General features: G+C 38.9%; 1 protein-coding gene across 2 annotated transcripts in view; it reads left to right on the top strand.

Moving 5' to 3' along the window:
- Window positions 1–6,129, top strand: part of LOC133465095 (leucine-rich repeat transmembrane neuronal protein 4-like) — a 47,252-nt gene extending 41,123 nt beyond the window's left edge. For both annotated transcript variants that reach the window (XR_009784544.1, XM_061747540.1), the window contains exon 3: window positions 77–6,129. Coding sequence is in view for 1 of the 2 variants with exons in the window: in XM_061747540.1 (XP_061603524.1) it covers window positions 77–142 (66 nt within the window). In the remaining variant the exon portion in view is untranslated. The remainder of the gene's footprint in view (window positions 1–76) is intronic.
- Window positions 6,130–13,747: the final 7,618 nt, after the last annotated feature.

The raw sequence follows: 13,747 nt of genomic DNA, 5'->3' as shown, positions 1-13,747 counted from the left end.
TTGGACACTTTGGCATCTACCTCTGAAACTGGCATTGAATGGCTGTTAAATGATCTTTTTGTCTGTTTCCTTGCAGAATGAGTACACGTGTCGACGCCCACTACCCAGTGCCTGGCTGGGCGATCTGCCTACCATCCATTAGAAGAAACTGCTTTGGATCGTGCTGGGAACAACATACTAATTCAACATACAATCTATAATTGCAGAGAGAATTACATAGAGAAGAGCATAAGGATCAAATTGAAATGATTCCCTAAAAAAAACTTACTGGAAAATTGCGTTGCAAGAAGAAATGGTTATGACACCGTCTACTTCTACTATTAGTTTCTGGTACTGATGGCCTAATATGGGAAAAAAAACAAAAAACTCACAATGAGTACTGGGAAATGACTGATCTCAACCACAATTGCTTATCGTCTCTATGAGGACAACGTGGTTGGTTTCGAGGATCAAGACTGTACATATGCAAAATTGCTTTAAAAGGTTTACTGATTAATATGCACTCATCATTGAGCTTTGACTCCTCCACTGACAGAGTGTGAGTAATTGAAGTGGATTTTTATACCATTCGAGCATTATGACAGACTTTTCTTTCTTCATGAAAAGACTCATTCAAGGCTTGGATGGTGTATACAGTATGTGCCTCACAGGATCTGTTTTTGCACCTGTTGTTAAAGATTAATTAGGTTGCAGGTGGTAAGAAGAGAAAAGTCAAAAGAGAGAAGAATAGCCAGAACTGAGACTATCCCAAGCCAATGACTTTTGTTGTTGTGCATTTGTAATTTATTATTATGATTATTTGTACATTTTATTTTTAATGTGGTTTCGAATGCCGATCAGACCCTGTCTCTCTGGCTTGATATAATTGAAAGAAAATGCAATCAGAAGTATAAGTAGTGGAAAAAAGAAAACACTCATCATGAATGAATTGTACTTTTCTAAGAGTATAATGTTATTAATGATGTACTTTAAGGCTATTTGTTTCTGCCGCTTTTAACCTTAAACACCAAATGCACTGCTTTTGATGTTGGCACTCCTAGTCATGGCTCCATCTTTTTCTGAAATAACTTTGAAATCTTAATGAAGCAATCTCTTCTCGTGTTTTGTTTATGTTTTGTTCATTTGCCATCATACAACATGTCAGAAACATCCCATAAACGTGACGTAGAATTAATGGTTTCTTCATCTTACCTTCTAAGTGCATTCCATTCTTTTTCAGTGCCACATTGATGATAATGTGTTGGCCTAAAATGAGACTTGGACTCATTGGTATTGATTTCTGTGGGGACATAATCATTTAAAATGGGAATGAGAAAAGCTAAACATGTGCAGACATGACATACTTAATTTTCATAAAGTTGCAGTTCTGTGCCAATAGAGTTAATGTGCCATGCTATGAGAGAGGCTGTTCTCACAAGAATTTAGTAGAATTTTGTATGAAAATGTAAAAACCTCCAAAGCTAATATGCCTTTTGGGGTTCCTTGTAGTTTTTGTGCCTCATCCGCATAACTCCAAACAACTATGAATTAATGTAATTATATAAATATTTTTTCCCCCTAATTGTTGCTCCAAAACATAGCAGAGTATGCCCACCGCATGTTTGTGCATTATTGAGTCTACTATGTGGATTTGAGCAGGTAGCTTGTTAGACTGTTCATTGTGGTATGATTCACAAAGTAACTCACAATGCAATATTATCATAATATGGTATGATATTAACAGTACAATAATAACATTTTAGTGTTTTACAGTCAAAAACAAGCATGATGCATCCTTGCTTCCTTTGAGGAAGGAAAAGAAATCACACGACCAGTCTTAACCTGTATAGTTTTTACAAACTGTAAGATCCTTGTCAAAAATAACTGGCCACCTACTTCTACTATTAGTTTCTGGTACTGATGGCCAGTGCATTTGGTGTGAAGGACAGGATGAAGACTATTGTCAATATTGGAATGCAACGCACACCACGCCAAGATCTTCCTCCCATCCCCCTCGCCTGAAACCACCGTCCACTAAGATGCGAAGGGCCCCTCCTCCACCCATGAAGAACCTTATCTGCAAATCTGACTCATAGCTGCGGGGTCTTTTCCAGAATAAGTCAGACCCCTATGGAGATCAGGCATTTTTGATCCCTGTAATTACAAGGGACAGAAAGTTGGTCAAAGAAATATGGCACAAAAAAAGTAGAACTACAAATTTAGTGAGGATAAAATGTGAATCTATCACACCATTGTCCTCAGTTATCTCTTCGAGACTAGTTCTTTTCAATATCAGGTCACTGGGTAATTAATTAATGTTGATTAATGACAACCTATGATCTGGACTTTTTGTTACTAAATGAAACGTGGTTAACAGAAAGTATCTGTAAAACCATTTTAAATGAGGCAACACCACCAAATGTTTATTTTATGAACAAGTGTCGAATAGGGAAAAAAGGCGGTGGTATTGCTGTTATTTTTAAGGCATTATTTCAGTGTAAAGAAATTATACTTGGTGATTTTAGCTCTTTTGAATATCTCTGTTTTTTTAGTTAAAGGTGACCCAAAGGTTATTGTTTTAATAATTTATAGGCCTCCAAGAAAGAATTGAAAATGTATGGAGGACTTTTCCTTAACTGCTGTCAGTTATTTTATTTTGTCATAATGGGAGACTTTAACATTCATGTTGACAATAACATGGAAAAAGAATCTAAAGAACTCTCTGCTATACTAGACACATTTGACCTCTCTTAACATATTAAGAGTCCAACCCACACTCAAGGTCACATCACTGACCTGGTCATCTCCAAGGATGTTGAAATTCTATCAATTGACATTAAGGATATGACTATTTCTGACCATTTTTGTGTATTTTTGAATTACAGATTCTTCCAAATTTTCAGACAACCTCTATGTCTATTAAGAAAAGCTACCTAAATGAGAGTACTGCCACTAAGTTTATGGAGACCATTGCTGTGCCACAAACTGTGAATGCTGAGACAGTTGATGAACTTTTGGATAATTTCACCTGTAAAATCTCAAATGTCATGAATGTTGTCGCTCCTATTAAAACTAAGACAATCTCTAGGTGACCTAGAACACCGTGGAGGAGCACAATGATGGTAAAGACCTCTAAATCAAAGTGTAGGAAAGCAGAACGTAAGTGGAGAAAAACTAAACTCTAAATTGACTATGACCTATACAGACAAAGTCTTTGTAATTTTAACCAAGAGTTAGTCAAGGCTAGACAGCAACACTTTTCTGAAATCATCAGTAAGAACTTCAACAATACTCACGCTCTGTTTGCTGTGGTTGACAAGCTCACAACCCCCCGAATCAGATAGCTCCAGAACTCCTAACAGCAGATAAATGCAATGAATTTGCTTGTTATTTTAGTGAAAAAATACAATCCATCAGGTTAAATATTTGCACAAATCAGCAAAATGATAAATGATACTACATCTGAAGCCACCCAGGAAAAACTCCATTACCATGTCAGAATTTGATACAGTTGACCAAAAAACAGTTGAGAAAACGGTTCAGCAGTTGAAACCATCAACGAGCTGTCTTGACTCAATACCTTCTGACTTTTTCCAAAGCTATTGCGAAGTCTGTGCTAGCTGATTTGCAGCAAATAATCAATTGCTCACTTCAGTCAGACGAGTTTCCTAAAGCTCTTAAAGTAGCTGCTATTAAGCCTCTGGTAAAAAATAGAACGCTGGACGCTTCCATGTTAGCAAGCTATAGACCCATCTTAAATCTTCCTTTCATAGCCAAGATTATTGAAAGTTATTTTTAATCAACTCAGTAATTTCTTGAACTTTAATGGACTTTTTTACAAATTTCAATCAGGTTTCCAAACTCATCACAGTACAGAATCTGCTCTTATCAAAGTGCTAAATGATATAAGGTTGAATACTGACTCAGGAAAGGTGTCAATTGTGGTCTTCTTGGACCTCAGTGCGGCCTTTGATACGGTAGATCATAATTTACTGCTGAACAGGTTGGAAACGTGGGTAGGACTGCCTCACAGTTCTAAGGACCGGGGTTCAATCCCCCACCCCGCCTGTGTGGCGTTTGCATGTTCTCTCCGTGCCTTGGTGGGTTTTCTCCGGGCACTCCGGTTTCCTCCCACATTCCAAAAAACAGGCACGGTAGGTTAATTGAAGACTCTAAATTGTCCGTAGGTGTGAATGTGAATGGTTGTTTGTTTCTATGTGCCCTGCGATTGGTTGGCGACCAGCTCAGGGTGTACCCCGCCTCCTGCCCGAAGATAGCTGGGATAGGCTCCAGCAACCTGCAACCCTAGTGAGGATAAGCGGTAAAGAAAATGGATGGATGGATGAGATGGAAGTATTCAATCTCATCAAATGGCAATGACCTATGGGGTTCCTCAAGGGTCAGTTCTTTGACCCCTCCAGTTCAGCCTGTATATGCTACCCTTGGGTCAAATTCTTCAGAACTTTAATTTTGACTATCATAGCTATGCAGATGACACACAGTTATATCTAGCAGTGTCTCCAGAAGACTACTGTTCAATTAAGGTGTTGTGTCACTGTCTAAAACAGATAAATAATTGGATGAGCCAACATTTTCTTCAATTAAACCACAATAAAACTGAGATAATTGTTTTTGGCAATAAAGAAAAGAGGATTGGTGTTAGTAAATACCTAGAGTCACTCTCTTTAAAATCCAAAGACCAAGTCCGAAACCTTGGTGTTCTGATAGATTCCGACCTGACTTTCAACAGTCATATCAAATCAATTACGAAAACTGCCTTCTCCCATCTGAAGAACATGTCCAGAGTGAAGATTTCCATTTGTCAAGCAGACCAGGAGAAGCTCATCTATGCTTTTATCTCATGTAGACTTGACTATTGTAATGGTCTTCTGACTGGACTCCCTAAAAAGAGCATTAAACAGCTGCAGCTCATTTCGAATGCTGCAGCTCGGGTCTGACCAGAACAAAGAGGTCAGCGCATATTACTCCATATTACTCAAATTCTTTACACTGGCTTCCAGTCAGCTTTAGAATACATTTTAAAGTTCTGCTACTGGTCTATAAATCACTAAACGGTTTAGGTCCTGAATACATGAATGAAATGCTAATGGTATATAAACCCAGTAGGGCTCTGAGATAGACAGACTCAGGTCAAATAGTGGAGCAAAGAGTCCATAGCAAACATGATGAAGCAGCATTTAGCTATTATGCTGCACACAAATGGAATAACTTATTTTTTCCCATGCATTTCCACTTTTAAATTATATTTCTTGCACTGTACGCTGTTTTAATTGTATTTTTATTTTGTTTTAAATGTTTAGAAGCTTTTTTCCCCTTTGTTTTGAATTTTTTTTAATCATGTAAAGCACATTCAGTTACCTTGTATATGAAATGCGCTTTATAAATAAATTTGCTTTGCTTTGCTATAATACCAAGTGGGCCCAAACTTAAGATTTGAAAATTGACAATGAGTCATATCTTGCATAGCAGTTTACCAATTACCTCTCTGTTTGTTTCCTTCTACTTTTACCTTCTTTTCACATTTGTTCTAAACTTGACACTCCACTAAAATCTTTTGAGAACAGATTGTCCCATAGCACGCCACAAGAAGCTTCTATTTATCTCATACTGTATGTAAAAGTGCTCTGTTGTGAATCAGCTTTTTCGTTTTCATACGTGCAATGTGCGTGGCTTTGTGAATCTTGCAGCGATGGTATTTACTCGGACCCGTCCTGAAAAGATAACTGAGCACTTTTCACATCAAATGACTTGTTTCACCGCGACCCTTGTGAGGATAAGCGGCTCAGAAAATGGATGGATGGATGTATGACTTGTTTCACTTTCCCTAAACTAGCCACCCCACTCTCCCTTCTGGAGACGGACATCTCTGCACGCTGTTCTTTGTGTCCTTGTATTTCATCTTAAGGTACTGTTTACTGAGTTGTGACATGCTTCTCAAAACCCTTAAATGTAACCCTTTCTATGCTGAAAATTTTTCATTTTCTATTGTACATTTCTGCTTTCCTCACTGTTGATGCTTATTAAGCGGCTGTATGTTTTTGTTCACTTTCAAATGTGTTTTTTTAATGAAAATATTGACTTGATTGGTCAGCAATATGAATTGATCAAATAAAATATGACTTAGCCATATCTTGTTCCTATGCCATAATGCTCAAGGCTTTTCAGCATTGTACATGTGTGCACACTCCGTGAACGCCAGCCTTTTCCCCATGGATCACCAGTGCCGAAGCTGTCACATCATCATTAGGCTCATTAATTTAGAGAGGAAGAACATTGATCTCTCCTCAAGTGTTCTTGTTCACAGTCGCACCCGCTGTTAGCTGCAACAGCCCTAATTATGCTTCTTGTGAAATGCACTGTATAACTCAAGAGGGACTCGTAATTATTGATCCCTCCCCATGTTCACTGTACTCAGAACATGTCAGGTTGTAAGCCCAGAAGTCTCGATGGTTTATATTCATAAAGTACCATATGGGATTTTTTCGATAATCCCCCCTGAGGACATGATCACTTCTACCTCCCTATCTACTGCATTTCTCTTTACTTTGTCACTTACTTCTGGCCCCCCGTTTATTAGAATTTCCAGGTCCTTACCCATAAATAATTCTAGTGCTAAAAGCCTTGTGATGTGCTTCTCAAAAGCCCCGCCCACAATTCTAGGAGTTGATTTAAGTAATGATAAAAGCTATTCATAAAACATTTTAATTCTTCAAAAGTGCTACACTAAGATATGAAGAGTCAGGAGTGGAGAGGACTTTTAAGAGGCGAGAGTATTCTTAAATAGGTGTAAAAATGCTCCACATACTGCATAACAATGACAATGCAAAGATATCATTAACTATCATTTATAACAGTGGTTATTAAGCTTGTTGAACGTACTGAACTCTGCAAGTTTCATATGTGCATTCACCAAATCCTTTGTAATTGGAAAAATAAAAATGTGATGGTTTTTTTCCCCCAAATTCAAAACACAGTTTTATTAGTACAACAAAATCAACCATGCATCAGTTGCACACAAAATCACAGTGTTAAAAAAATAAGACCACCAAAACATGAATTGAAATGAAACTTTTCTGACTTGCCATGATGTTGTATGCCGGGGTTTCTAAACCTTTTCACATACAGAAAAATCAAAGGACGCGTGGGCCATTTGGAAATTAATTCATTCATTCATCTTCTGTTCTGCTTCTCCTCACTAGGGTCGCGGGCGTGCTGGAGCCTATCCCAGCTATCTCCGGGCGAGAGGCGGGGTACACCCTGAACTGGTCGCAAGCCAATCGCAGGGCACATATAAACAAAAAAACATTCACACCTGGAGAAAACCCACGCAGGCAACGGGGTAAACATGCAAACTCCACACAGACGGGGCTGGGATTTGAAACCCGGGGTTGGAGCAGGGCCTGGGGAAGGGACTGAAATAAAGCTATATTCAAATCTTGCTAGCAGTTTGAAAACTGCATATTTGACCTTTAATACGAATAGTACATTTATATGGGAAATGGTATCTTTATGGGAGCTTGGCTCTCATGTAACTGAACCCTGCTGCCAACCAATCAATGCACTGCAACACTTCCACAGTGAAGTTTAACTGATGTTGTTTCAATTAACATACTGTATAAAAAAATATTTGTGTAAAATTCACAACTTTTGTTAATGGAAAAGAAAAAAAAACTAATGTTGAAATCTGCCGCTTGGGGGAAGGAGTGTTACACAGAGCCTGCGCTATTCACTTACAGTCTTTGGCATTTACAAACCCAGAAAATGTATCCGCACAAAAGGAAAAGCAAAGTAAATTAAAGGTAACTAGAATTTCAATTTCATGGCTGGCAAACAAAAGTGGCATCTGGACCGGCCACCCTCCAGAGCAAACCTGCATCCAGTCCAACCACCACACAGGCCGATTCTGGCAGTCATATTCTCGCTGGCCTGAATTCAATGTGGCTTCATCTGATCTTGCCACATCTGAATGAAACATCATTTTAAACCTTTTCCTTTTGACATTTTCTGTCATACATTTCATATATCCCTGTGCTTAGTACTGCCTCTGCACCCTTTCATTTTTTTTGTGTCACTGTCTGATCGGTTGCTGTTCACACTGATCTCCATAACTCAGTCACCATCAGTGGCATGTGAAGTGGCAGAGCAGACAGTGCTGTATGCCTCACAGCAGATACAATGCATTATTCATGGTGCTTCCGCTCCCCGGCGAATAACAGTTGCCGCTCTGAAGCCCTTCACCAGAGACTCTCCTGAAAGAGGATGTTAAACTATAAGCTAAATGGTGACGTTAAATTTAGCACAGTAAAATGTTGGAGGACCGTGACAATTTGGAGGCAGGGACTCTCCATCAACCAAATGATAGAAAAGGGCATAGAGAAGATGCAGTCAACTAAAATTAATAACTGAAAACATGCATACTACTCAAAAAAGTAACTTACTGCTTAGAATAATATTTTCTAAATGGAAATGGAAGTGATTATCGGATTGTAAAAAAAAAAAATAAAAAACACGCCAATATTCCAAGGGAAGGACTGTGGGAGAAACAGATCATTGCAAAGCAAAATAACATTTGACGTCGTATGTTCCTTTTCCTGCTTCTGGGCTTTGCTTCAAATTTGCATCAAATTGCCTAACTGAAGAGGTGATTCACCAGCAACTTTTTTTTTAAACAGAAAGCAACTTAATTTGATGTAACACCTAAATGTGTCATGGGTGTGTGTTCTGGTTGTTGTTTTCCCCCTGTTCGTTGGGCCCTTCCCCATCACAAAGGTCATCAACCCTGTCACCATGAAGCTTAGGTTCCCAAGGTCGATGCGGGTCCACCCTGCATTTCACGTCAGCCTGCTCAAGCCCGCCCGGGAGTCCCCTCTTGTCCCGCCTTCCAGTTGTCCAGTCTTCAGTTGAGCAACTGGCTGCGTCGAGTGTTTGTACAAGTATAACATGTCATTCACCACAATAAAGATGACAGGGTGATCAGTTTTCAACCCCTAAAGTAGTCACCAGAAAGTTGTTGGCCTTGTTTCTTGTATTTCTTCTTTTACTACTCTTTCTTTTTCTTTCCATTTTCAAGCAGCTTTGATGCCCTGTATGTAAGTAAGTACGTAAGTAAGTACATTTGTATTTATATAGTACTTTTTACAGAGAGGACTCACTAAGTGCTTCCTTCACATAGTCATAGAATACAGTCATACATAGATATATATTATATATATATATATATAATGTAGAATCCTAATTTTATATTTTAAAAAAGCTACAAGAAAAAACATAAATCCAAACAAAATAAATACAACAATCTCGTCTTACTGGACTGCCTTTTGATTAGAATCTTTATTGTCATTGCACAGTGGTAATTAATCGTAAAAGGGATAGAGTACAAGCAGAACAGGGATAGAGTACAAGGACGACAGAACAAGAGTGATGTAGCTGTACCTATGGGATCGAGCTAAAAGCCTAGGAATTCGAAACTAATTGGAGGCGGTGTAATTCAGTTTTGCCCTGTGACACCATGCTACCTCTTACGGGTCAGGCTTGGTACTATGTTAGAGATCTGCTTCGGGAGCAGAGGCTTTTTCCAACGATATCGTCATATACATGGTGTGCTGCGTTCGTCATCTTGACCACATTACACACGTAAGAGCAGTAAACAAACACATGCGGATATTTCTCTGGCCATGTGTTTTGATCGCTCACATTTTTAAAATGTGGTTACAATGGTAAAAATGTGTGTGTGTGTGTGTGTGTGTGTGCTCCGATTTAGCCAGTCTGCAAAAGCAGCATATGAGCAGGTTTTGTTTTTTTTCAAATAAGTGATGTAACTTCTTTGCAACCCACAGAAGGAGTATCATCTGCTTTCCCCATATGATCCCAACAGGATTCTAATTGAGAGTCTCAACACTAACTCCTACTTTTGTGCTTTCTCCTTTTTTTAATATAGTATGTACTGTTTATCATATTTCTTTTCTGGAATATTTTTAATAGTTTTTTTCTCCAATTAATTAAACCATTTTTTGTTTTTTGTTTTAATCCGAAATACCCTATAGACATTGGGACTGGAAGCTGTAAAAAACAAACAAAAAAAAACAAAAACAAAAGTTTAGAGGTCTGTACTGGAACAATTTCGACTTGTCGATTGCAGTGTTGGGGGTGGGGCGGTGGCAGCATGAAAAGTGTGGGTGTTGAAAGCTTTAATATGGAAAAGAGTGGAGGAATTGCAATATCTAGATCCTCCAGGGGTGGAACACCGCTGCTGCTAGAGCCTAGTCAAGTTTAATGTTTAACTGGCTTAATATTTTTCGTAATCCTACTGGACATCTGGATCAAAAGGTAACAGTGGAGCAAGCACAAAAAGCACACATAAAAAACTGGGGAGCTTACCTTAAATCCGGTCAGGAGTTGCTCTGATGGTCTCTCTGCGAAGATTGCTGACCATCCTAAATCCATACCTGCTCCCTAAATATCCAGACTGTGTTACCTCACTGGCAAGTTTCATTTAGCCAAACTAAGTTGCTGATCCAGCAGCTGACCGCTATTCTGCTCCAGTTACTACAGTATAGGCCCAAAGCTTGAGACCCATAGTGCAAGTCATCTCCATATCATCACATTCAGCGCATATAATCACTCAAACAGTACATACTGTCCCAACAAATCAACCATAAATACACCTTAGAGATCACTGGTGGTGATACGTATATGATAATCGTTGACCTCTTTGGACATTCAAGGAGTTCTAGGTACAACTATGAAATGAAAACATATTTAGCTTAAGGTTACAGATGCCCAATTGAGACAAAAGCAGTGCCTGTGGATAAGAGCAGCATAGAAGGACATACAGAGGGCCGAAATTACTTTTACAAAATGCCACTATCACAAAAACAAAAACAACAAAAAAGTACATAACCCATTAAAAACAAAGACATGAAACATCTATTCATACATGCTCTTTGTTGTAAGAAGCTCAAAATGGGTTTACAACAGAACACGACAACTACAACAATAAATTGTACAGTTATGTTAATTCCTTTCTGACATTCTTAATTAGAACTATACAATTATTGAATGTGTAATAATAATTGTGTCTGAAGAACCAGCATCATTTTTGAATTGCTCATTTACTGTAAAATGTCAAGCTGCAAAATATAATAATTCCCTCGCTTGACTAACAAACAACACACAATGACTGTACTGACAAGGCCTTGCTTGCAGCAAAGCTTCTGTTCATCAGCAGCATGTCCCTGCAGCTTCTCCATGTCGTAAAAATTACTCCAGGTAGGCCTAGCACATGATGGGACACCATGCCTGGTGATTCATAAGTGCATTATGAATGCCATTCTGAATTCTTTCGCAAACAGCTCACTGGCCAGGTTACTGCACTCATCTGAGTGTATGTTTTGAAGAAATTGGACATTACACCGATTTTAGAGACCGCATTGGCTCCCTGAGGTGTTTCAAGATCCATTTTTTTTTTTAAACTGATTTATCAAAAGCTCCATGGTCTTGGCTTATCTTATCTCGCAGAGCTTCTTTTCCTATATTAATACTAGCAGAGTCTCATGTCCTTTAGTCGTGGTATTTTAGTATCACCCAGAGTCAGATCGAAGACCCACTGCAAGGTGTCGTTCAAAGTCATCGCTGGAAGAGCCTACCAGAGGATCTTCGGGACGTAGAGAGGGTTGATATTATTAAATGAGGCTCAAGACCCAGCAGCCTTGAAGAAAAAACAGCAACTTGTGAGTCACGTCGGTGTAATAATCATTTCTCACTACAGTCAAGCAGACTTTGGCAAAAAAAAAAATCATGAAACAAAGACTCAACAGCAGCGGACACCACAAACTGCCAATCCCCCAGATGGCAGATTACTGCATGGATGCTGTAAACTGGGGATGGTGTGTACCGTAAGAAGAAACCTCCAAGCAGTACTGAGTCCCTAAAATAACCCCTACCGCTCAAGAGAGAAAGGGGGGAAGTATATACAGTATTTTGTAAATTACTTGTGATGTATTTAAAAATCTCTGATTCATGTGAATCATTACTCCAGAGACGCTGGAACAAAATGAGCCAACAAGCAGCAAATGGTGCAATAACTAACCTAACACGTGTACAGTAGAGAGATGTCTGGTTCTGGCTTCGATTCAGCGTGGATTGGTATAAATGAAACCAGAGAGAAAAGGCGCTTGATTCAGTGCAAAGCAGAGATAACAAAAGACAAATCTCTACACGTAGCCTCAGTAGAAAATCGAAATCCTTTTGATCAACTGTGCAATCAAGTGATAGCGATTAACCCACAGTCTGTGGGACATTATCATTGTATGACTGGCCTCTTCCATCCTGTTCTCATTCGTTCATTGTTGTTGTTCATTGATGTTTACTTTGGGTACAAGTGCACATGTGTGGCTCTGCTCCAAGCAGCTTTCATGGCTCTGTGGAAGACAATGCAAAGCACGTCCGAGCCACTACCAGCAAATTTTTTATTCATGGTTCATGAAATGAAAAGCTGGTACAAGGCAAATGTGTCTAATTGATTTGTGTGAGTATTTCCGGGCCAAATGTTTTCTTAAAATTTTAATGAGCAAATGGGGATTTTTAAACTATCAAAAAAATAATTCTTAGTGGGGTGTAGTAAAACTGTGTGAACACAAGAAAATGTGACCACGCACAGTAATAGGCTGAAACAAAACTTAGAGGGAGTCCATATTGGGAGAGGAAGCATATATATATATATATATATATATATATATATATATATCTCCCTTACATTTCACAGTCCTTCCAAGTTTCAAGGCAAGCTAAGCTGTATGGTAGCTGTTTTGTCATGGCAAATAACAGCATGTGATGGTTTATGGGCCTGGCGCGATATGTCGTGTTGTGTTGTATTATGGTCTGACACAGCATGCGCTCTGGGAGCGAGTATAAAGCCGGGCCCAGCAAGGGAGCTTCTTTTTAATCTACCGTAGCCACAAAAGTGCTCCAAAGCTGCCGTTTCATCTGTAGAAAGCCTTGATTGAATGTGAAAAATATGTCAGACCTTGATCAGAAGGTTACAAACTTGAGGGACCCCGTCAGAAGGTGACAGGCTGAAAGGGAATATACAGGCATCAGTGCTGGATCATGAGCAAAACTCGAGTGTGCCTTTGAGCCTCCGGGACTCAGCAGCCCCTTCCTTTCCATAACCTGTCATGGAGACGGTGATAGACCATGAGAAAACTTTGCAGGACTTGAATACAGAGGGAAAAAAAATTAACAAAATCTCATGTCACACTCCGCATTGGGCAAATGGGGCTGCTGAGGCCACTGGTATCATAATGTAAATGCATTTAATTTCAGTTCACTCATTTTTCAATCACACAGTCATTGCACATATCTTTTTAAACTGGTATAAAAAATTTGGTGCATCACTGTACTGTTATATTTACTGTTTATATTGTGTTTTTCAGTTGTCAAATTGTGAACAAAAAAATTAATTGCTTTTTATCTATAACCCATTAACAGACAAGACGGATCCTTTGAATCATTACATTCTTAAATGACTGTAGTCAAGTACTGCTACAATAAAGTCAATTGGTGTTATATGATAAGGGGAAAGAGAACAATTTCTTTTGGCTTTGAAGAAACGAGACTGCCCTTGCTCGTGGAGAATTTTCAAGAAAAAAATGGCATTGCAGTTTGCTAGTATTTGCAAAGTGTAACAGCATCTGTTGGGAAACACAGATGGAATGGACATTTTCCTGGCTAATTCTTAGTCCATTTT

Source organism: Phyllopteryx taeniolatus, chromosome 15 (assembly GCF_024500385.1).
Source record: "Phyllopteryx taeniolatus isolate TA_2022b chromosome 15, UOR_Ptae_1.2, whole genome shotgun sequence".
Taxonomy (NCBI): Eukaryota; Metazoa; Chordata; class Actinopteri; order Syngnathiformes; family Syngnathidae; genus Phyllopteryx; species Phyllopteryx taeniolatus.
This window is presented reverse-complemented; position numbering and strand designations above follow the sequence as displayed.